This window comes from Epinephelus fuscoguttatus, linkage group LG3 (assembly GCF_011397635.1).
Source record: "Epinephelus fuscoguttatus linkage group LG3, E.fuscoguttatus.final_Chr_v1".
Classification (NCBI taxonomy): Eukaryota; Metazoa; Chordata; class Actinopteri; order Perciformes; family Serranidae; genus Epinephelus; species Epinephelus fuscoguttatus.
Window position 1 is genome coordinate 39,764,070 of NC_064754.1, and position 24,094 is coordinate 39,788,163.

General features: G+C 41.4%; 1 protein-coding gene across 14 annotated transcripts in view; it reads left to right on the top strand.

Annotated features, from left to right (window-relative positions):
• The window catches only part of adgrl3.1 (adhesion G protein-coupled receptor L3.1), a 170,363-nt gene that overhangs the window by 50,304 nt on the left and 95,965 nt on the right, over positions 1-24,094 (top strand). For all 14 annotated transcript variants that reach the window (XM_049569478.1, XM_049569512.1, XM_049569521.1 and 11 more), the window contains exon 5: positions 21,315-21,424. In XM_049569478.1, the coding sequence (XP_049425435.1) occupies positions 21,315-21,424 (110 nt within the window). The remainder of the gene's footprint in view (positions 1-21,314; positions 21,425-24,094) is intronic.

Here is a 24,094-nt window from a genome sequence, read left to right on the forward strand (position 1 = left end):
GGGAAAATTAGCTATAGGACTGGCTCGCTATTGGAGTGGCCTCAAGTGGCCATCTGAGGAACTGCAGCGCTACATATACAACGCTGACTCATGGCACAATGTGCTTCAAACAAAATGGGAACACTTGGAATTGTTTCAGTTATTTGCACAACAGAAGAGACAGGCATCTCTCAGTCCCAGAGATCCCAGCTACTGTAGGTGTGCAGTATTAACTGTTCATTTAGAATTCATCCTGGTAAAGTATCAATGTCAAGTTCTGCATTACCCACACGTTAACCCACTTTCACAAAGTTGACAGGAAACAACAACAGCATGAAAATGACACAACGATGCAGCACACCTGTCAGACGTGGTGTCACAGAAAAAGGGAGAAAGGTGATGGAAAATCTGTGGAAACTAGTGTAACCTGTGAGCCCCACCCTGTGCAGCTCTGCTGCTCTCAGTTTCTGTACATTCAGTACAATGCCATACAACTGTAGAACCTTATCACACAATGGAAATTGCTCAGGTAACACTTCCTCTACAGCTGGCCAGTGCGATAGCTTCCCTCTCCTGACAGTGCTGTGAGGAGTAACTGAAGCCACGAGGAGTGCTCAACAGAATAAGCAGTTTATCATTGAACCAGGGTTACAATACATGCTAAATTTGTTTTTTCTTTAATAGCATAGCGATCCCTGAGATATTCACTTATACTGCTGTGAGATGCCGACAAAGCCATGAGGACATGGATCTCACAATTTAAACATGAGACTTGTTAGATATGATTAAGGTATCATAGCTTTGTTATCTAACTATATCCTGGCTTCCACTCATGTTTAAGATTGACTAACTGATTCTCAGAACATGTCAGTAGGATTTTAGCGTGAATTGGTTAGCGTTGTCACCTCACAGCAAGAGGGTTCCTGGTTCGAACCCAGGGTGGGAGAGCCCTTCTTTGTGGAGTTTGCATGTTCTTCCTGTGTCACGTAGGTTTTCTTGTACTCCAGCTTCCTCCCACAGTCCAAAGACATGCAGGTTAATTAGTGACTCTAAATTGGTTGTAGGTGTGAGTGCGAATGGTTGTTTGTCTCTATGTGTCAGCTGGTCTTCTGCCGACTAGACATTTTGTTTGTGCTGTCGTGTGAGTTTTGCGTTTCAAAGGGTTAGTTCGGAATCACATGAGTCACACAATAACACCTGGGTCTTCAACAAGGGGTCCATGACCCCCAGGGGGTCTTCAAAGTTACTGCTGAGGGGCCACAAAATTACCTCCTCGTAATTCAGTTTGTTTTGATTTAAAGTGGGGGTTTTTTCCCAAAAAGTAAAATGTGTCTGAAAATACGCATTAACATGAATCCATATTATTTGCAAAGATAAACTGGCCTAAGGGCGGCACGGTGGTGTGGTGGTTAGCACTCTGGCGTCACAGCAAGAGGGTTGCCGGTTCGATCCCGGGTGTGGGAGCCCTTCTGTGCGGAGTTTGCATGCTCTCCCCGTGTCAGCGTGGGTTCTCTCCGGGCACTCCGGCTTCCTCCCACAGTCCAAAGACATGCAGATTGGGGACTAGGTTAATTGGTAACTCTAAAATGTCCGTAGGTGTGAATGTGAGCGTGAATGGTTGTTTGTCTCTATGTGTCAGCCCTGTGATAGTCTGGCGACCTGTCCAGGGTGTACCCTGCCTCTCGCCCGATGTCAGCTGGGATAGGCTCCGGCCCCCCCGCGACCCTCAAGAGGATGAAGCGGTTAGAAGATGAATGAATGAATGAACTGGCCTATTCATGAAGCCCATTTAATTTACAGCACACAACATGAATGATGGGCTAACTGTTATTCATGAATCTTTGTGCAGTCATGTGAGCTAGCTAATGCCAAATCACTGTGAGGCACCTTTTTTTCTTTTCACCTATTGGCCAATTAGCTGTATTACTATTCCAAATGTAAAGACAGTCTTATGAGCCACAATGGATCGTTTTGTAACTTTACAAGCGAGAGACTCTGAAACACAGTTCACCTCAGAGACCATTGGTCAAAGTGCAGAGTGTGAGGCTAACACACCTAGCCATGTTCCAACTGCTGCTGACTGAAGAGCTATGGGGAAGCACAAAACAGAAGACCTGAAAATACTGAGAGAATTATCTCAAGTCCAACTTAATTTAATACAATAAATGTAGAAGGGGTCCCTGCTACTTCTCTCTTTCAGTTAAGAAGACCTTGGCCTGAAAATGGTTGAAGACCCCCATCATAACACAAACCAACTAACTGATCGAGGCAGCTGTGGATCACCAGCTGTTCAGTGATCCAAAATTACTGTTTTTTTGGTTTGTTTGTTTGTTTTTTATGGAGTCTGGTGGCTTTGAAGAGAGCATAGTTGGGGAACAGAAAATCCAAACTATCCCTTTAAGTCTGTACAGCGGTTGCTATTCTCCCAAATTACAGATTTATTAACAAGAAATAGAGTGCTGTTTTACTTTTTGAGTGATTTGAATTTTGATCTCGATAAACATTTCGTTAACACTTACTCGGTCAACAGCGTTCTCATGTTAAGTTTTAGTGGTACTAACTATAATTATGTAGAAGAAGTGCTTTGGTTTTCTGCTAGTCGTATTAGTCTTTTACACCGCTGTGGTCTCTACACCCTTCAGTGCCAACTTAGTATCAGGCAGGTATGATGATGAGCACTAACTGGAAAATAATAGCAGAACAAAAATAGCAATGAGGGGAAAGCAATGCTCTGTGTAATGAGAATGTCTGGATATAAATAATTCATTAATGTCACCATTAGTATCTCAATTTTTCAGATCACGTGTTCCCCTGACTTTGAGTGCTCTTTCCTGCTGTCCCATTATTTCCTCTCTCATCTTTTTTCTGTCTCAATATTGCTGTCATCTCCCTCTCTCTCGCATGCTCCTCTGTCTCTCCATCAAACCACCTGTCTGTGTCATGCTGCGGCGCTCTGATTGCGATTGCTTTGGCCTGGCATCGGTCTCTCCACTCGCTCTGGCAGCTGCAGTTTGTGTGGCCACTCTCCTACAGCCCTTGCCATCCATAATTTATACACATGCACACACACAGACGCGGATACACACAGCATGTGCCACACACAGCATACACTGCCCAGGGGCTACACCAGACTTTAAGCTCCAATTAGCAGAGCCAGAGGCCAAACTTAATCTTGAGGGATCCTCTGTGGAGGTGACTCAGACCGGAAACAACTGTTTATCACATATATTTTCTGTGAGACTATGTGTTTGCTGCAAGAAACTGTTAGTGAGCCTTTTTGGTGTGTGTGTGTGTGTGTGTGTGTCCACAGTACTGTATCTGCAAAGACATGCACACAGTGTGTATTAAAAGCATCAGTGTTACACATTAATGCACGCAGTGAATCTTTGATTGTGTGCTCATGCGCATGTCTAATGTGCATGCACTTGTTAATGCTTGTTGAAGGCTGCATCAGGGTTTTTTGCACATGTTGCAGTCGGTTCATGTGCTTGTGCATGCGTTTTTAGCTTGTTTCCCATGCTCACCCACACACTCACACACCTCTTCCTCAGTCTGTTTCAGCCTGTCTGGTTTCCACTCGCTCATTCCCTCTATGTCTGTATCGTCTCTGGTTTTCAAGCCGAGCTCAACTGGCTGATAAAATCAGAGCATGTTCCGCCTGCCCAGTGTTTCCTCAGTATCACATTCTCTCTTTGTTTTCCTCTCTATACGTCTCTCCAAGGCCATGGAGCGTGTGTGCGTGTGTGTGTGTGTGCACGTATGTTTGTGTGTGCGTGTGTGCTCCCATACCACATAATTGGTCTTGATATCAAAGCCTCATATCTCCAGAGGGTCTCACAAGGCTTCTCAGGCAACCTAGAGAGGACCTGATATCGCTGCATTTCCCAGATTATCTCCCCACTGGGATGCACTGGGCTGAAGGGGAAACGAAGCCGTGGCCATGAAAGTTACGCTTAATCTGTTTTAGCGATACACTGGCCTCAGTTCAATAGCTCACTCTGTTTTATCGTGTTTTGAACTGAAATGCCTCTATTTCAAAATGGCTACTGAGCATTCTTTGTTTTAAGCAGTGGTGGGTAGAGTACTAAAAATCTATACTCAAGTAAAAGTATAATTACTCCCATAATAATATTACTCAAGTAGAATTACCATCTGACAAACATACTCAAGTAAAGAAGAACCAAGTTAATATATTAATCAAAGGACTCAAAGTTACTTTCCAGTTTTGACTTTTAGCTTGTGTGGACCAGTGCAGGATAGTGAAAAATCAACACTTATTGCTTTGACATACAGGCAACACTGTTGCCAGCAGCTTACAGCAGTTACCCTTTTACAATACCTTTCCTGTAATGATGTTTTACAGTAAAACAGCTTTACCGTAAATATGTTTTATGGTGGGTTTTTCTGAAATTTTCTTGTATCTAACAGTCAAAACTTACAACAAAGGCTAACAGTGTTGAGCAGGTAGGCTAATCAAACAGTTAATATATCAACGATGCAGATACACAAGAGGGAGTGTGGCTCATTACGGAAGATTATCACAGCCCTGCTGATGTGGGTACAACAGCACAGCCTCAGGTGTGCTTTTGTTTTCTTTATAAAACTGCACTACCATCACTATTTATAAGTTAACTGTAAAAAGGGACAACAGATCATAATTTGTTTGTTTATTTATTGAACCATTTATTTGGCTCCGCCGACACAAATAGTTTGGCAACTCAACTGTTGCCAAGCAACACATATAAACCTTTCTGCACACTAGCTTGCTACTTTGTGTCGGTCTACATGTTCCCGCAGGCCAGCTACTTTGTGTCATAGGCTACATTTATCTGTAGGTGTATGTTATTGAGTCTGATGTCAAATGAGCACACCTTGAGGTTTATAGTGAAATATCCAGTGCAAAGTTTATTATGAAGATTGTTAGAGTCGGTAACTTTAATATGAACTTTTTGCTGTATTTTCTGAAACTATCACTGCATTCACAGAGAAAAACATGAGACAGGAAAAGAAAATTATGTTCCTCTGCCTCCTCATTTGGCTTCCAATGGCATGTTGGAAAACAACCAATCGGAGCAGAGGAGTCTCAAAGGCAGCTGTCAATCAAGTCAATCACTGCTCATAAACTGCAATTAAACTGTCAAACTAGGCAGCGCTGTTCAAATATGAACGGAGATTCTGTTACTGCATTGCCTTTTTCTTGCCTCAAATGTTTTCAGAAACAAATTTTTAGTGCACTGTTTAGCTGTAAAATGAAGAAGTCTGTGACCTGGCCACCATGTTGGAAACAGTCAAGCCAAAATGAAGCACCGCCCTCTGGCTGGTGCAAACTTTCTGATTTTACAGCTAAGCCGTGCACAAAATGATGTTTCTGAAAACGTTTGAGGCAAGAAATAGGTGATGCAGTAACAGAATCTTGATTCATATTTATTCAGCCCTTCCTAATTTGACAGTTTGACTGCAGTTAACAAGCCTGGATCGACATGACTGACAGCTGCCTTGGAGACTCCTCAGCTTTTATTGGTTTTTTAGTTCATGCTCAGTACGGCCATTAGAAGCACTATGAGGCATGAGAGAAGGCAGAGAAATGTGACATGATTCTGTCTTGCATACTGTTTTCAAGACACAGTGACAATTTCAACAAATGTGACAAAAAGTTATTTTTATAAAAGTTATCAGCTTTATTGTAATGAGCGCACAGTTGCACAAACTGGACTGAAATAGAACGCTCCATTCCTTCATACAATAGCGTTCTCATTTAAGTGTAGGGCTTCAGATTGGATTTACAAACACACCCATTAATTAATCTACCAGTGTTAAAGAAGTAATAAAAGGGGAATGTAGAGAAATAAAAAGCAGATTACTGGCTCAAAAATGTACCTAAGTAAAGAGTAAATGTACAGCTTGAACAAGGAATATGAAAAGTAGCTACAGCTTACTTCCATTTTATTCAGGTTTTATCTTTATTTAATGAGAAACATGTACGTTTCCATTATTTTTGTTTTATTGGCACGCCCCACTGGCTCAAGTCACCTTCACCGCACTCTATATGTGTTTTCCTAAAAAACAGGATCAATTTCATTGTATTTTTCAAAGCAGCCGAGTTGGCTGCAGCCGGGGTGTGGCTGGGTTGAGCATACATTAAAGTGTCACTGGGGAGAGTTATATCAGTACAACAGAAGCATTTGAAGGTTTGGGTTGTTCAATTCTGCACAGGGAGAGCGCCGCGAGCCAAAATGGTGGAATGCCTGCGAGTTATAGCGATCCATTGACATAAAAGTGACTTGATGGCTTCTACGGAGATGCTTCACAATGCACTCCTTGTCCCTTACTGATACTTGAGTGCTTCAAGGACCGAGTACCTTTCAGCGCACTCTCCCTTATTCTCTCTCTCGATCCCACATGCATGCATTCAGACACTTGAGTGTGGACACTGAAGAATGTCTAGAGACGATGCACACAAACTTTGTTTTTCTGCCACAGCTTCCATGTTAGAAAATTACTTCTGGACTTCAAACAGACTTCCCCCCCGACACCTCTCCCACCTTGTCACCTTGTTTGCCCTTCTCCCTTTCTTTCTCTTTGTTGCTCCCCCCTTTTCTCCCCCTTCCCATCGTTCTTGAAGAAGTCCCTCAACACAAAGGGAAACCACTTTGACAAGAAAGACAAGGGTAGGGAGTTGTTCCCCCTTCTCCCTCGCTCCCCTTCTCTCTCTCGCTTTTGGAAGTGTTAAATAACATGTTTCATTTATTATTCTCCTATCTGTCACTCTCTTGATATCTCCATTTTTGTCACTCTACTCCTTTTTCTCCCCATTTCTCATTCCTCAAATTGCTTCTCACCCCCTACTTCTCACTCTCTCTGTCACTTTTCCTTTCTCCCTCGCCATCTGTTTTAGTTTTCATCGCCCTTTCCTGTTTTTCCATTCACTCTTTTCTTTCCCCAGCTCAGGGGGAAAGGTGGGGTTGAGGCTGAAGTGCAGGGGCTTAATGGGGTGCAGGACGTTGCCTGTATTTTACAGTATGCATTCTATATCTTAACCCAATCTTGCACCGGAGTCAGAAAGACACACAAAGTCTCTAGATCAAACCCCCAGCCTTCGGTGGCCCCAGGGAAACCCAGGTGCACGATCGCTGTAAACACACAGCTATGCACCAGCCCTGTGTGCACACACACCAATGAATACACATGCATGCATTCATGAACAGGCTCACTTGCTCATGCATGCGTGCTCACACACTCTCTCGCCCCCCCACACACACAGAGAAATTGAGAGAGTTGCTCATCACTTCCCGAGCTCGGTCAACTTCTTCTGGCAGCCTGTCTCTTTAGAACGGAGTCTCAGCCTTCAAAGCACCAGGCTAGTGTGCTAGTGTGTGAACACATTTGTGTGTGTGTGTGTGTGCACATGTGCAAATACCATACATCTGTGGTTGTATGCTTTGGTATGGGATCGTGCGTGTTAGCGAGCGTGCACCCGCACGTTTGAACCATTCACGCGGGAGACTGTAAAGAAACCTCTGAAGTTCTTTTCCTTCGACTCCCTGAATTATAGAAAACCACTTGAATCACAGACTGCAATCTAGTGCTAGCCATGTGCTGCAGTCCACGACTGTGGAACCAGTGAACTGTCATACAGGCTGCCACTTCTTTTCTTTTTTTTTTCCAGGCATACCTGCAGTTCATCTGTCTTCTCCGTTTGAGTCTGATCCATCTCTGTAAATACAGACAGAGAGGGAGTGAGAGGCGGACAGATAATGACAGAGACACAGATAAATGAATGCTTTAAACCTACATAAATCTTACATTTTTGATCATTATTACAGCCCACTGACTCTGAGAACAAAAACAATGTTATCTGCTAAATTGAAGTTCTGCACTGAGGCAAGTGAGGCTGTGTGATGTCTTGCAGAGGTGGACTCACCAGGATATTTACAATTACATCTCATTATTGTATCTATCTCCGACTTTTTCTGTCTCAGTCTGTTCACTCTTCTTCTGTCCTCTCTCCATTAACTACCCTGCTTCCCACTGAATGAGGTCATATCTGGAAATGTCCTACTTAATGTGTGCGTGTGTGTGTGTCGGCGTATGTATGTATGTATGTGTGCGTGTGTGCACTGCCACCCTCATATAGTCACCACCGTTGCAGGAGATGCCCTGCGGCACCCTGGGGGCCCAACTGTCACCCTTGCTCAGTGCGGTAATTAGGGCCCACACACATACATACATATGCACACACACACACACACACACAGATAGATGGATGCATATATCCAGAGCGAACTCAGAAGTGAAGCTACAGTCAAAGATGGACAGATTCTGGCAAACAGTCAGTCCTGAAACACATATTCTGAAAGTTTGCCTCAGATATGTGACAGCGATGAACACAAATGTTCTGTTGTAAGCTCGTCATCACATAATATTATTGTCCCTTACAAACAGCTGCATTCTCCATCCACACACTCACGCACCGATGTACATTCACAGTGAGTGACAGCTGTGCTGCTCTCCCAAAACCACTGTATTTCCACATGTCAAAGTCTCCGCTGTCTGACCCTTTTCTCCTGTCGCCACAACTCTGCTAACCTTAGTTATCATGCTTCACCGAGCACCTAAGCTACATGACTGCCTGAGAATGGTTTGAGAATGGTCTAGACACCACACACTCTCTCTCTCACACATACACACACACACAAAGCCTGACACATCCAGAGACTAGCATGTGAATCAGAGCCTCAGACACGTCGACATGTAGACAGTGACTGACTTCCTGACTGACTTGATACTTTGACATTGACGCTGAAGCGCAAAACAAAACCAGGACACGAGGAACAGCATTCCTGCCCATGCACATACATGCATACGCACAACAGCATGCTTTTTTTTCTCTTTTGTGAATCATGAGGTGACTAAATCCTACAAGACAGTGTCGCGGTGTGGCGGGGCTCCATCGTCTTGGCGGCGATCGTGTCTTGCACGCTTCTCTGCTTTCTCACCGACCAAGAGAGACAGCCCGGCTGTCTGAAATGCTGCTCGTCTTTTAGCTTTTAGGAGGATTTGGAGTTTGTGCGAGCAGGTGGTCTCGGATTAAACTGTGGGGAGAGAGGTGTCACATCGAGAAATGCACATACACACACACATACACAGATTTGAGGCAGGGAGAAACACAGGGATGTCAGCACAGGAATGTTGCTAGGTGGAATCGGGAGGAAGACTCCCCGAGTGTGTCCTGGAATCGGACGACGTGGAAGTTGCCATGGTTACCGGTGGAAGAGGAGAGGGGAGGAGAGGAGAGGAGAGGAGAGATGGCGGAGCTCAGAAACTGTACTTGGCCGTGAGCCTGTTAGCAAGAAAGAGGCCATAATGTGTTTGTGTGTGCATTATGTGCGTGCCATAAGACACACAATATTATTAGTCACTTTAATCTTGTAAAACGGTGAGATAACATCCTGTAGATTAATAAAACATATATGATTCTCTATCTCAAACAAAATAGGTCACTTTTTAAGGCTGAATTAACAAGCATCACATATCTACTTTCTATCCAGTTAGGATTTATACCCAGTTAATTATCTCCTGCCAGGAAAGTGCAGTTTGTTAAATAAGAGTACATATTGGACAGATTATTCAATATTCATGGTATACACAGGATATATTGCATGTTGTATGTCAAAAATGACACTTGACATGCTCAGACAGAATGGGAGAAAAATAGGAGAGAATGACATCCTCCAGCCAAATATTAATAATGTAACACATTTCAAAGCCTTTTCCCAGTAGGGAAAACAACATTATTTTACCTGTGGCTTGTCTGACAGGCTGCTCGAGAGCTGACAGAAACACATTCGGGGGCCGCAGAGGAGTGTTTGCGTGTATGTATATGTGTGTGTGTGTGGGAGAAAGAGAAAGAGAGAGACAGATCTGTCATTTCTTTATAAGCGTGGTGTGGTGGTTGCTGGCAGAGGATGCGATGCATCTCTGCCTCACTATACCCCCATGGTAGACATATACACAGACTTGCTCCCACAAACATACACACACAGACACCTGTCTTTTGCTCCTTTTCTGTTACCTCTGTCAGTCACAGCCCCTGCATCGCTCTTCAATTACTCACTACGTCTCGTATCCTCTGCATCCTTTCACAGTCCCCACCTTCTTCTTTTTATTCTTCCTTTTGGACATTCATTCCCATCACTCCATTTGTCCACCTCCAAACAGCCCTACTGTATATGTGTATAACCACATCAGGGAGCTAATAAAGCAGAAACGAGGCCAGTAGCAGCGGAATCTCATATGTGGTGTGTGTGTGTGTGTGTGTGTGTGTTTGTGTGGGAGAAAGAGGGAAGGAGAGAGAGTGTATGGCCAGCCTAACAGCTTTTTATCCTGTAGCGAGATACAGTAACTGTGCTCTGTCTGCTGTCAAATGGGTTTCCTGAACTCCCGCAGGACATAAAGAACCCCATGAAATCATCTCCCCCCTCCTTCCTTTTGTTGTTTCCACAAACTGTCTTTTTTATTTTATGTTTTTCCCAACTGCTCAACTCCCTCTGCTTAATTTCTCCCAGTTTGGGGATTTTAATTTAATTCCTTTTCCGAATGTGTTACAAGCATATAAAATCTATCATTATTTTAGCATGGGAAATATTTTTTGGCTTATTACAATACTATATTCATTTTATCTTTATGGATCATTTGGAATACTGGTACAGTGCAATTTATAATGCTATTATCTAGCAATAATTCTTGTCAAGTAGTGTTTAATCTGATTGTTTGCGGAACTAAATGCTGCCTGAAGGCATTTTTTATTTCCTATCAAACCGCAGCAACATTTAATGACTGTAAACAGTGGAGGAAATATGTATGGGATTTTGTTTACAGAGAAATAATGTCTCAAGGTCACTGCATTTTAGACAGCAAGAGAAAGCATAACAAAATGCAGGCTATTCTCAATAAAAGGCAAACACACAAACTAATCACCACAATAATGTTAGCATTATACATTTCTGCAAACCACAGATGCGTTACATTTGCACGTTATTACATAGCGATATATTGAAACTTGTTAAATTGCTGTGGTTGTGTGTAAGGTTTAAGCACAAAAACCACCTAGTTATTGTTAGGAAAAGATCATGTCACATGATCACACATCACACAGTCTTGGGGATACAATCCCAGCTGGAAGAGCAGAGGAAAAAGCAACCGATTTTAATGCCACCCTCCGGCAGGGAATGCAGTGATGTATTGGTAACAAACAACTGAATAGCTACTTTTCATGCCAATATTGCTGCAGGAAATGCAGTGATTTCTCTGTAAAAAAAAAAATAAAAATCAACGGATAATTGCCTTTCATACCATTAGTACGGGAGGAAATGCAACGATATCTCTGCAAGAAACAATTGCTTTTCTTTTTCATTTCAGGAAATGCAGCAATGTCTCAGTAAAAAATCAACTGAATAACTGCTTTTCATGCCACTATTCTTTTTTTTTTTTTTTAAGATATTTTTTGGGGCATTTTTGCCTTTATAGATAGGACAGTTAAGCGTGAAGGGGAGAGAGAGAGAGAGGGGTAATGACATGCAGTAAAGGGCCACAGGCTGGAGTCGAACCCGGACGGCTGCGGCAACAGCCTTGTACATGGGGCGCCTGATCTATCCAGTAAGCCACCGACGCCCCTTATGCCACTATTCTTGGAGGAAATGCAGCAATATCTCTGAAAGAAACAACCACTTTTTGTGCCACTATCCTGCCAAGCAATATCTCGATAAAGAAACATCCATGTTTGAGGACTTAAAAGCTGCTAGAAACACAACAATGGCATGCTAAAAAACAACTGTTTTTGTTGATTATCTTTAACAGTGGTCTCCAAGTGGACTGCAGCTTTCTCGCCTAGGTGTCTCACCATCCACCATCCCCGCCACCTTCTGATGACAAAGTCAGCTCATATACTAAGTCACTTTAGAGATATATGCATGAAACATGCATATGTAATGTATTCCTGGTTTGCAGAAACTTACAACGGCTTCATTTTCTTTTGCCGACTGGACTGGATCACAAGGCAAACACATTCATGTGATACATAACTGGATATCACTATGCAGTTTGACATCAACTGTGTTATCTTCCATTCTGTGTATTTTTGCCTCAAATAATTTCAGCCTGTGTTGAGCTATCCCAACCATCCCCACCATTTCCTCCATAGCCTGCCTCATTCTGGGTTTATGTATGAATCTAACTGTCAACAGCAGAAAATGTTTTTCCAGTCTGTTTTCTGCAAGTTACCTCACAGTGTGGGTGAGCAAGCCGAGGAATAATAAAATGGCCACATTATGCGCGCCATTAGTCCATATTGCATGTTCCGACCGTTGCACAACTCTCAGAGGGAGCTCTACCAAGAGATTTCCTCAATATTGTGAACCATCAATGTTCCTGCTGGTTTGAAAAGAGATGCCAAAGGATGCTCGGTAATGCAGTTACGAAACATCTTGCAAAGTAGTTCAGGGATTGCGAGCTCTCTCATCGAATATTTCTTTTTCTTCAATATGTAAAAATAAGATTTAAAAAGAAAGGAAAGAGAAAATATCTTGGCTCTGTCCAAAATGCCCTCATTCACCACTCCCTGCGGACGCTCAATAGAGTCAAACCGCTGTACTGTAATTCGCACATCTATAAAAAGTGATGCATTGAATTGTGGGATTGTTAAAATGCTGTATACGTTTCATAGGCACGTCTTTTGTGTTAAAATGTGGAACAAATAGTGCAAATATTCCACTTTCAGAAGTAAATACTGTATCGCGCACTACATGGTAAATAGGGAGGGATTTTGGACACAACATTTGTTTGTTCTTCATTAAATGTGTAAGGAATTGTAAGACAGCACAACGTCGCACACAACATTCTGTCATGTCTATTCTCATAGTGTATAATTAATAGTGTAAGTGTTTTATTAATAATGTCATGATGATGATGTTTAATACTGATTTGGTAACACTTTATAATAACCATAATTGATAGCTTGGAAATTTTTAGTGAATTAAACTTAAGTTAATAATTATTTTACTGTTAACACACAATGAAATGATAATTAGTTATGTTTATTATCAGTAATGCTATAATTTGTAGTATTTTTACAGTTTATTGTTGCAAACATTATAACATTTTTAGCATTACGTATTTTTTAATGGTTAATAATTGGTGTGTATAGATGCACTACACAGTATTTATTAACCATAACCAACATCCACAAAATTCAAAATCCCACAGACATTTGCAACAACATAAGTCTCACATGTTGTGTGGTTTGCTTCATACATCTACTACTTACGAAAAACAATCAGTGTTTTTGTTTATTTCTTTGATGTTTCTGTTTAGGTTTCTCAGGTGCCATTAATGAACACCATTTCCCATAAGCCTTAGACCTTTGCATACTAAGTCACAACTTTGTGAAAGAGGCGAGACCATGGGGGAGCTGAGGGACTGCAAAGTTATGATGATTTGAGGGATATTTGACTTGTACAAAATATCCTTAACTCAAGGACTACTTACTAGGAATTTTAACCACATGTCATGGTTTTCATAAGCAAATGGAATTTACTCTGTTTCCACCACGTTGGTTCAGTTGTTATAACATGACCTGTGGAAATTTTACTTTAACTTATTAATTCCTCACAGCTCAGTATAATGAACAACAAATTAGTTGTAGCTTGGATGATGAAGGGCAAATTAGTTATTAATCAGAATGTCAGTGGTGCTCAGTGTTGGGCTCATTACTCTGAAACTGTAATTTATCACTCATAACTCTTATTAAAATTAACAGTTTATCCTTTCTTATTACTCCCTGCCAAAAGAAACTACTTGTTATATTACTTTTCTGTTGCAACCCACAATATTGGTAATTGCATCTTTTCACCTCAAAATTTCGACACCTCTGGGGCGCCCAGTAGCTCGGTGGGTAGAGCGGGTATCCCATGTACAAAGGCAACGTCCTTGCCACAGCAACCATGGGTTTGATTTCAGCCTGTGTCCCTGTGCTGTATCTCGCCGGCAATGATCGTCTCTGTGTAATGATGTAAAACGTCTGTGAAGAGGAATCCAAGTCCACATCACAATGCATCTAAGAATTCATTATTTCCCCCACCTACTACACCTACTACAACAGCATGTTGTGCATCTGGGGATGTGATTATTTGTTGGATTTCAAATCAGTAGGGATTTGACGACAAAAATAAGGTTGTAACTAGTTACTTGTTTTGGGGTAATTATACGACCCTGTTCCTGAGAAAGAACATTTGTATGTTTTGTGCTTTCCTAATTAGGGTTTTGTGAAAATATAATTGCTACCTGGATTATGTTCAGAGACAACATTTCTTTCAGATACCGAAACACTACATTTATGCACTGCATTGCCTTTGACTTTGACACCAGAACTTAGGGTTGGCATCCAAACTTCCATCTGAGGTTTGGAAAACAAAAGCACATTGGTTAAGGCTAGGGAAGGATTGTGATTTCAAAGAAGTAATGAGTGTGCTAAGTGGCTAATGGGCATGTAGCTACCGACATGTTTCAGATGATACTTCATATTTGTAGTCTATGAATGATAGGCAAATGTTCGCCTGCAGAGTTTGTCCTTCAAAATGGTCCCACACTTTGGATTTAATGCCTGACATGTTATTAACTAACCTGTGTAATTATCACAGGTGCCAGCCCTGTAAATTAATGTGACTCCTGTCTGACTGCTGAGCGTGGCCACTTCCTGTGTCTGCCCTTTTAAATTAAATAATGACCTTTCTGGTTGACGAACGTTTGGTTGACTAGTAGGGGGCAGCCCTGTCAGCACATCGTTGGTGTTGACTAATATTGGCCTTAAAATGAACTATCAAAATTGGCAAACATGCTGATAATATTGGTACATCATTGGTTTCAGCCAATATCGGCTTTAAAATTAAATATGAGAGTCCGCCACCATGCTTTTTCTTATTTTGCACAATGAATGAATATTACAGACATTGAAAAGTATTCTATTTCATGTCTCCATCTGCCGGTGGGCCATCACGATAAGAGTATGCATACATAACATGATGTTAATTCCACTACAGACTTGATGATCACTAGAATTAGGTAGGGAAAAAAGTGGATATAACTACATCAGTATCTGTTATCTGCCAAATAGTTGTTACGATCAGTGTATCGGATATTTGCAAAAAATCCAATGTCATGCATCCCTACTAGCGACACAATACTGGCAAAACAGGTGGTCCTGTCCATATGTAAAAGTGTTTTTAAACAAGGCACCGATGCCCATAATGCTCAATTTAATATGTATAACTATCAAGGTTATCATTGAACACTATTAATATGCTAGTAATTTAGATTCCATTAGATCTGAATGTCCCTGCAGCATCCAAGAATGTTTATCTGTATGTTAATTAACTGGGTGTACTGCCAGGGTCCTGGAATGTCTTGTATATGTGTATAATGTTCCAGTTTGCTTCTGGAATGTTTGTATGTTTATTGAATTTCCAGGCAGCACAGTGTATTGTGTGCATACTGTGCAGGATTCTCAAACACCGTTCCAGAACCTTTGTATGTGTTAAGCATGTTCACGGCGCGGTAGATGACTCAGACTAGTGTTGTGGAGCGGTTTTGACTGTAATCGAATGTTGATTCCAGAGGACTGTGCTGCGGCTTTGTGCGTCACTCACTCTCAGACACCTCTTTCAACTCATGAGGATTAGTTCCCAGCTCTCACTTGCTCTGTAATTATATAGTTCTTCAACACATCTGCACTCGAGCACATACACACACGCAGCCGGACGTGCGCGCGCACACACACACACTCGCAAATATTTATTCCATCTTACATCTGCTTGCAGACACATACATGTGCTGTCACAGAAGCACACACATACCCACACACGCGCACACTCAGCCAGCGTCAGCCTCATCAAATCATCAGTCAGTCAGTTATGTTTATATGAGGGATGGAGACAGAGACGGAGTGAAGGGAGGTCTGCCAAACAAAGTGAAAAACATCAGAGACAATAACAACAGCAGCACCCACTGCAGCATCGCAGCTTTCTCTTTCCCTGCCTGCCTGCCACAGCTCGGCTTTGTTAGTGAATAGTTTGTTTGTGTGTTTGCGTGCGTGTTGCACGTCGCAGGGAAGAAAGCCAGCAGGCAAGGCGGTATCCAGGCCACTGCCTTGTTTTGATGTGGTCATGCTAATTAAAAAAAGGAGCTTTTCTGCCAACACCAAGAAAAACACACAGGGAAAATATAGAGCTATTTCAGTGTTTGGAAGAATGTAAAAAAATAAATAAATAAAAAGGTTGCAAAGGTGTGTGTGCGTGCGAGGGGGTATGTGCATGTTCTGCATTTACATTCATCATGGGTCAGGATGTGGAGAGGACGTGAATTGTGAATTTTTGCTGATGTTTTCATGTTTTGTTAGGCTGCTGGATAAACACATTGGCAGAGAGGGAATGAGAGAGAGAGAGAGAGAGAGAGAGAGAGAGGGAAAAAGGAGAAGTAGATGGAGGTGCTGAGGACATAAGGGAGTCTTTTTTGGATCTGACTCAGACTACTGGCTCAGACAGAACGGTGACGTCAGCACCGGCTTTACTGAGGATGGAGGGATCGAGGGAGAAACAGAGGGAGGCTGGAGATGACGCCCTGAGGGAGGCAGGAATGAGAAAGATATTAAGGAGGGAGCGAGGACAGACAGAGAGAGAGAGAGAGAGAAGGAGAGAAAGGAGCAAGCAATAAGAGGCCTACCACATATATCTGGGTGTGACTTCGGAAACTGCAGCTAAGTGGGTTTAAGACAGATAAACAGACAGGGAGAGAAAAAAAACAGACAGTCGGAATGAGAGACAAAGAAGGAGGAACGGTGAGGAATAATTCCTTGGCGGGAAGGATGAAGACAAAGGCTGAGAAAGAAATTGGTTTTATTATCTTGGCTTAGAGAGTGTGGGGTGAAGAGAAAGGAAAGGTAGAGCAGACAAAAATAGACAGAGAAAGAGGGAGTGATAGCGGAGAGATAGTGCGCGCAAGAGATTATGTCAAATCTTTGCTCTATACCCTCTATTTAAAATACCAGTCAATAACCTTCAGTGCTTTATGACTCAGCCGTGAAAGTCCCCAAGAAATAAACCTTTTTTTTGCAGTAGTATAAAGTAGAAAGAAAGGCACACGCATACCTACAGCTGGTGAAAAACTTTTTCCCTTTTGCTCTCTCTGAAAATTTGCATCTTTTTTTTCTTATACACAGCCTGTTCCCTGCATCGGGGCTTTTTTTAATGTATTGTGTTTCACTTATTTATGCATTCTGTCGGCTTTGTGCAATGACTTTCTGATGTCCTGTGGTTTCACTGCCCAGTTCACTAGCATCTCTTTGTGTCACATGGATTTTTTACCCTTTATTCTTTAGGGTTGAGACATTTTTTTAAAGGTAAAGTTCGGATTTTTTGACGTGAGGTTGTATGGGGAACTTATCTATAGTCAGAGTATGACATGCAGTAGATGTTAGTCGGCACACCCTCGGCTTGGAGAAGCAGGCTGGAGTCTGACATGGAATCTCAGCATTGTACTGCTGTGGATGGGGGCCAGCAACAAAACGGATTTTAGCCACCTACAAAAAAATCACACCTAACAAGATAAATATCAGTTTAAGTGTACACAATATTAAGATTATTTTCATGCCTTTACCTTTCCATCGGACAGCCATTTCTGACAGGTAAGCCATCAGCGGCTTGAGTTCCCCATCTACGCTCTTGTCAGTGCCAGGCTCCTTTGACAAAAACATTGATTTAACACTGCTAAACACAAGCTGCTGGTCCACCGCTGCTTTGATCAGTTTGTTATATTGTATTTGTTGTGTGACTTTGGTGGATCTGAATAAACCCTTTAAAATGCCAAAGTCATGCAATAACATAAACAATATAACCATTCAAGGCAGTAGACCAGCGGCTCCTGGATTCAGTGATGTTAAATCAATGTTTTTCTCAATGGAGTCTGGCTTTGAAGAGAGCTATGTGATGGCTTAATTTTCCAGTTAAAAGTCACTGTCTGACATTAAGGTAAAGCAGTGAAAATACTTTCAATATAGAGTACACTATACTGATATTGAGGTGAGTGACTAAAATATGTTTTGTTACTGCCCCTTCCACAGCAGTATGTCGCTTAGCTTCCATTTCAAACTCCAGCCTGCTTCTCCAAACTGGGGGCGTGCCAACTGACATCAGCTGTACATAATACACTGTCCATGGATAAGTACTTATTATAACCCTACTTCAAAAAATCTGAACTATTCCTTTAAGCCCACATAGAAACTTTTTTTTAAAGGTTTTTCCCCTAAAAGTTTGTGTGTGGTAATAATTACTGCTACACTTACACTTGGGGCAGCACCTTTTATTGAGTAAATTTTGAGTCAAACATGCAGCTCTAATCACTTGACTTCATCTCCCAGCACGATGACATCACAGATACTGGACTTTGTTTTTGGTGTAGCGAATATGTGAAGTTTTTTTTTTGCGCTCTGACTCACCACTGTGGACCAGCCAGTCGTGTCCATTGGTTGGAGTTGTGAGCAAAGTTGTGGCGCCGTGTCACTTCGTGTCCCCCCTCCCCCCCCCCTCCCAGTCCACAACTTGCACTGATGACAGGTGACCGATGATGAAGGCACCGGGGCAAGAAATTAAAAAGCACGGAGGCGAGAAAAAAGAAGGGAGGGAGAGAGGAGAGAAGACTGGCGGGTATTGTTATTAGAATATGACAGACAGCGCAACACATAGAGTTTTAAACCTCTTAAACTCCAGTAACCCCTCACTTGACCACAGACGCGCTGGTCAGCAATAGACACTAATATACGTCACAGTGGGTGTGCAGCCTGCATTGGTTTTCTGTGCTATAATAAGTGAATATTGAACCAAAAATTAAATTAGCCCTCATGCATATTTCATTATGCAAATTGTTGAATGATACTGTAAGAAAAGAGACTTGAGGGGTTTGGCATGCTCATTAAAAATATCTCAATGGGAGAATCGGAATGTTTTTAATGTAAATGTCGCCTGTTTGACAGGTGCACAGAGAGGGAAAGAGCGAGAGACAGAACAGTTGTACTAATTGAAAGAAAATATTCAGAGGAGAAGAGAAATGGCTCATCTGCCTTTCTTAAAATAGGCCTTTTTTCCTCATGTGTTGTCTCACACCAGTCTTGCATATGATATATATTCCTCATTCACGTTATTTCAATAATTTATTTAAAGCAGGAGGCCTCATTGAGATAAAGTGGCACTTCAGTGAGGGGTAGCATTTCATGTTAGTACATGTATCTATCATGATAATATATGGGCTCCGACCGCCCCCCAACAAATCATCTTTGGTTGCGAGGAAGGGTCTTATAGCATGTTTAATTATTACAGACACTTACACATAAATGTCATGTATGCATTTTTATAGCTGCACAGCGACATGAATGCAAACACAAACCCTCACAGGCATGGGCGGATTATTAGACAATGGGTCCCTGGGCACTGATATGTAAAAGGCCCTGCCTCTCCTTCAGAGGAGCAAGACGCACAGACTTTGTGGTGGTTTTGAATTGTTTTTGTGATGTTTTGTGTCTCCTTGATGCCATTGAATTTTTTGCCAATATCCAATATACCGATATGTACCAATAAGCCAATAATTGACTTTCTTCCCCACCTAATTTTAGTGATCATCAAGTCTCTTTTGCAGTGGAATTAACATCATATTATGCATGCATACTCTTATCCTGATGGCCCAGCAGCAGATGGAGACATGAAATAAAATACTTTTCAATGTATGTAATATTTACTCATTGTGCAAAATAAGAGAAAGCATGTTGGCTGATTCTGAAAGTTCATTTTAAAGCCAATACCGACCAATATTGATGACATGCCGATATTATCATGCATCTAATGTTTAAGCATGACCTGATCAATTTTTTTCGCCCCCAATCCTGCTCCAAGTCATTTGGTATTGACTATCTGCTGATGCTGAGTCCTGATCCAATATTTCTGTTTTCCTATACAGCTGCGCAGTGTAATCTTAAATACTCAAAAGTTATTAAAATCAATCTAATGTATAGCCTATGTTTGATAACTGAATAGCTACAATAATATATCACTTGTTTTGGCTTTTTGCTCATGGGGCTTTTGTTGTACTTGCAGTGATGTGGTGAATGTACGTAGTTGTCGTAAGCCTAGCACCACTGTCTCTCTCCTCTGAGCAGGACAGGGAAACACTATGCACTATATATGACAGAAAAACACAAGGGACAGTCACACTGAGCTGAAATGAAATGATTTCTTGTATTTTCGGTAACTGGTATAAATAAAAGTCTCATACTGCATTTTTCTGTAGTTTTTGGTGTGTTGTGTTTCACCGCGGGCAGGGCTCAGCCCCTGCTCTTACTCACAAGAGCTCAGCAGAGTTTAGGAGAGTCAGACAGTGGCAAGTTGGAGAGTTGCGTTGCAATATGAAAGCTTTGCGAGTAAAAGCACCTGTGTGACAGCTGACAAAAAAAACAAATGATCGGATCAGGCTCTAGCCGATCCTTATCAGATAAAAAATGCCTTGATTAGCTCTGATACCGATCTTTGAAATTGGTTCAGGACCTCCCCGGTAATTTTCGGTCTCCTCCTGGTCAGTATTTAAGGGACATTTTACAGATCAAGGCCAGGGAGGCCCCTGACACTTTGGACCCCTGTTAGGACAGTTCAGTAATACATCCCATGCTCACTGGCACATGGTAAATATACATAGTGCGCTACCTTACATAGCCTGTGTTAATAAGTGTGAGGAATACTTACTTTTAGTGTGTCAGAGGAGAGGGCCCCCCTGATAATTAAAATTAATTATCTGGAGTCTGGGGCGAAATACTCTTAAAGCCATAGGTTATTGTTCTCACTGCTGCACGCAGACACACACACACACTTAGACATACACATTCACATTAGAAGTGCCCTTGCGCAACAGCTCTTCAATAGCCATTGTGTACCACCTTGTATACGAGTGAACTCAACGATTCCATTAGTGTAATGTCCACTCCAGCCGTATCAGTATTGTCTGCTCTCTTGTCAATCTAAAGGGTCCTTAAGCACAGATGATTCTGGAGTTTCAGGGTGAATGTAGTGAATTATATGAGAGGATATAACACATCTCACTGTATACAACATCTCATCTATTAGAGTCTGAGTTCTGCATAATTCTTTGGACTTCAAAGCCACATTGTGTGCATTTTTCAGTGGGTGTTTTTGAACATATTTGTGCATCTGGATGTATTCAGCTAACATATCTGCCTGTTTCCCATGTAGATGCAACAACCGCACCCAATGTGCGGTGGTGGCTGGGCCTGACGTCTTCCCTGACCCCTGCCCTGGAACGTACAAGTACTTGGAAGTCCAATATGAGTGCGTCCCATACAGTAAGTACCCTTTTTATTTCAAGAGTATTTTACCGTTTTTTTAACCTCTTAACTGTGTAACAGCACTAGTCATGCTGTATGTTTGAGTATACTGTGTAATTGGTGACAATATTCATCTACATACTGTTGATGCCAGTGACATGTGTCTGAAATACTGACAGTCTTCCAAACAATCTCATATTTAGATCTGAATACACATTTTCTGTTTTCTGAAGTTAGACTGTGAAAAGCCTGCAGTTTTTCATACTTTAATCAAACTTTTAATCCAAAAAAAAAACCATGCCGTTTGATTCCAAAATAAACTAGGACTATACCGAATGTCACTTTTCAATAAATTTGAAGCTTCTATAGAGGTAAATGAAAGAAGGTGAAAGATACTTTGAATGTTTGTCATAGTATTTTATGGCATAACCCTAAAAAAAAAAGAAATCCTTGATTTAAATGATGTGATTCATGAGATTAAATGGGTTAGTCTTTTTTAATTGAATACACTTGAAAGCTGTGGGTGGTTATCTTTTATACAGTGATGTCACAACTGAACAGACCGTTTCACACTTACACATAAAGATTCTAAATGGGTCTCTTTGTATTTCCTGTTGAAATGTTTTGCATTTCATGTTAATGACATCAGCTGAGAAGAAGTAAACAGGGACCCAAACTGCTACCTAGCAATGCAATTCCAGTGACACATTCTGTAACAATAGAAAGTGCCACTACAGTGCAATCACAGTCGTTCCCCCGCCTAAAGTGACAATACAAGTAACAGTGACCAATCAGAGCAGACCTTTTTCAGGCAGAGGGTGAATACAGGTATATTTAGGCAGACAGTATGCAGAGAATAAAGTGTTTTCTCAACATTAACGCATGTAAACATGTTCTAGTAGAAACCCAAAATACAGGTGTGAACCTATGGGACCTTTAAGTTGACCTTTTACAACATGGCAGCCAGGTCACAAACTTTGTTATTTTACAGCTAAATGGTACACTAAAAATATGTTTTTAAAAAACATCTGAGGTGAGAAATATACAATACAGTAACAGAATCTTGATTCATATTCGTTCAGCACTGCCTAGTTTGACTGCACACGGACAGTGATTGACATGACTGACAGCTGCGTTACAGACTCCTTGGCTCTGAATGGTTGTTGTTGGTGCCCAGTGGTCTGATAAAGCTAATGCCAACAGAAGCAGTAGAAAGAGGAGAAAGGACATGATTTTTTCCCAGACTATCTGTCTCATGTACCTTTTCAGTATATATTGCCAGCAAATATGACACAAAGTTATTTTCAAGAAACTTACCAACTGCAGCTTTATGAAAAAATGTAATTTATGGTGCTGTTAGATTGCTGCTGGAACCGCCCCGTTAATAAAGGTGCGTGCCTCCCTTTGTGTGTGGCAATCAGGAGAGCAAACAGGTTTTTGACTGCAGTGAAAATGTTGTTTTTGAAAAGCTAAACACTAACAATATGGATTGAAGCAGAATTTTCACATGTGGTGAATTTTGGAAATGATAATATTTTTCAATAAATATTGACTTTTGGATATTCTGGAGGTTTTGGTGATGTTTGATTACACCAGTCAGACACAATCCTACACAGAAACCACTTAAATCTAATTATACAGATAGTATAAAACTAACTAATATTAGAGAAGCCTGATCTTTATCTACAAGTGTGCATAATAACCAGGTTTAAACAGAATGAACTAACATAGAAAATAAAAAAAAAATATGAGTGCTACAGTCATTTTTATGGGAAGCTATGATGACACTGCTCACTGGGAAACTCCAAGGGAGGAAGGATGAGAAAGAAGGAAAGGCTCCAACGATGGCAGATGGTGATATAACCTTTGACCACATGATAACAGACTGGGAGGTCGTATTCACTGGAGTGAAGCAGTCATGGGACAGGGGTCGCTAAATATGCCAACAACTGTGAAACTTTTTTTTTTTTTTTTTTTTTTAAACCAGCATAGTTTACCCCCAAAATCTAGGTCATAGCTCATTACATAATAAATACACAAGGGTTCAGGGTGGAGACTTAGTAGATTAAAGACATATTTTTATCTTTGATGTTTATTTCACACTGCATTCCAGCTTAGAGGAGTTGTCCAAAAGCAAAGCTGAAATGCAACTTCTGTGTCTGATTCAAGTTTTTATCATATTTGATGAAGATGTCACTGTATCCTGACAGTAGTGCATGAGACAAATAATCTTTAAAGAAGTCATGTTTCTCCTCCTCTTGGTGCTTCTAATGACATTTGCTAGACTCCACTGTGAATGAAGAAAAAACAACTAACCAGCGATTGAATATTAATCAGTTATTTAATCCATAATTCTGTTACTGCATCGCCTATTACTTGCCTCAGATGTTTTCAGAAACATATTTTAGTGCAATGTAAAATGCTGCACAATGAGAAAGTTTGCCCTGGCCATGGGGCGGGGCTTCGTTTTTGGCTTGACTATTTCCAATATGCTGGCCGGGCAATGCAGAATCTTGATTCATATCTGCTCAGCGCTGCCTAGTTTGACAGTTTGACCACAGTTCACATGCAGTGATTGACATAATTGACAGCTGTGTTAGAGTTCTCTCGGCTCTGATCGTTTGTTTTGTTCATGTGGTGGATTCTGGCAAATGCCTTTAGAAACACATTATCTGTCTCAAGCACCAC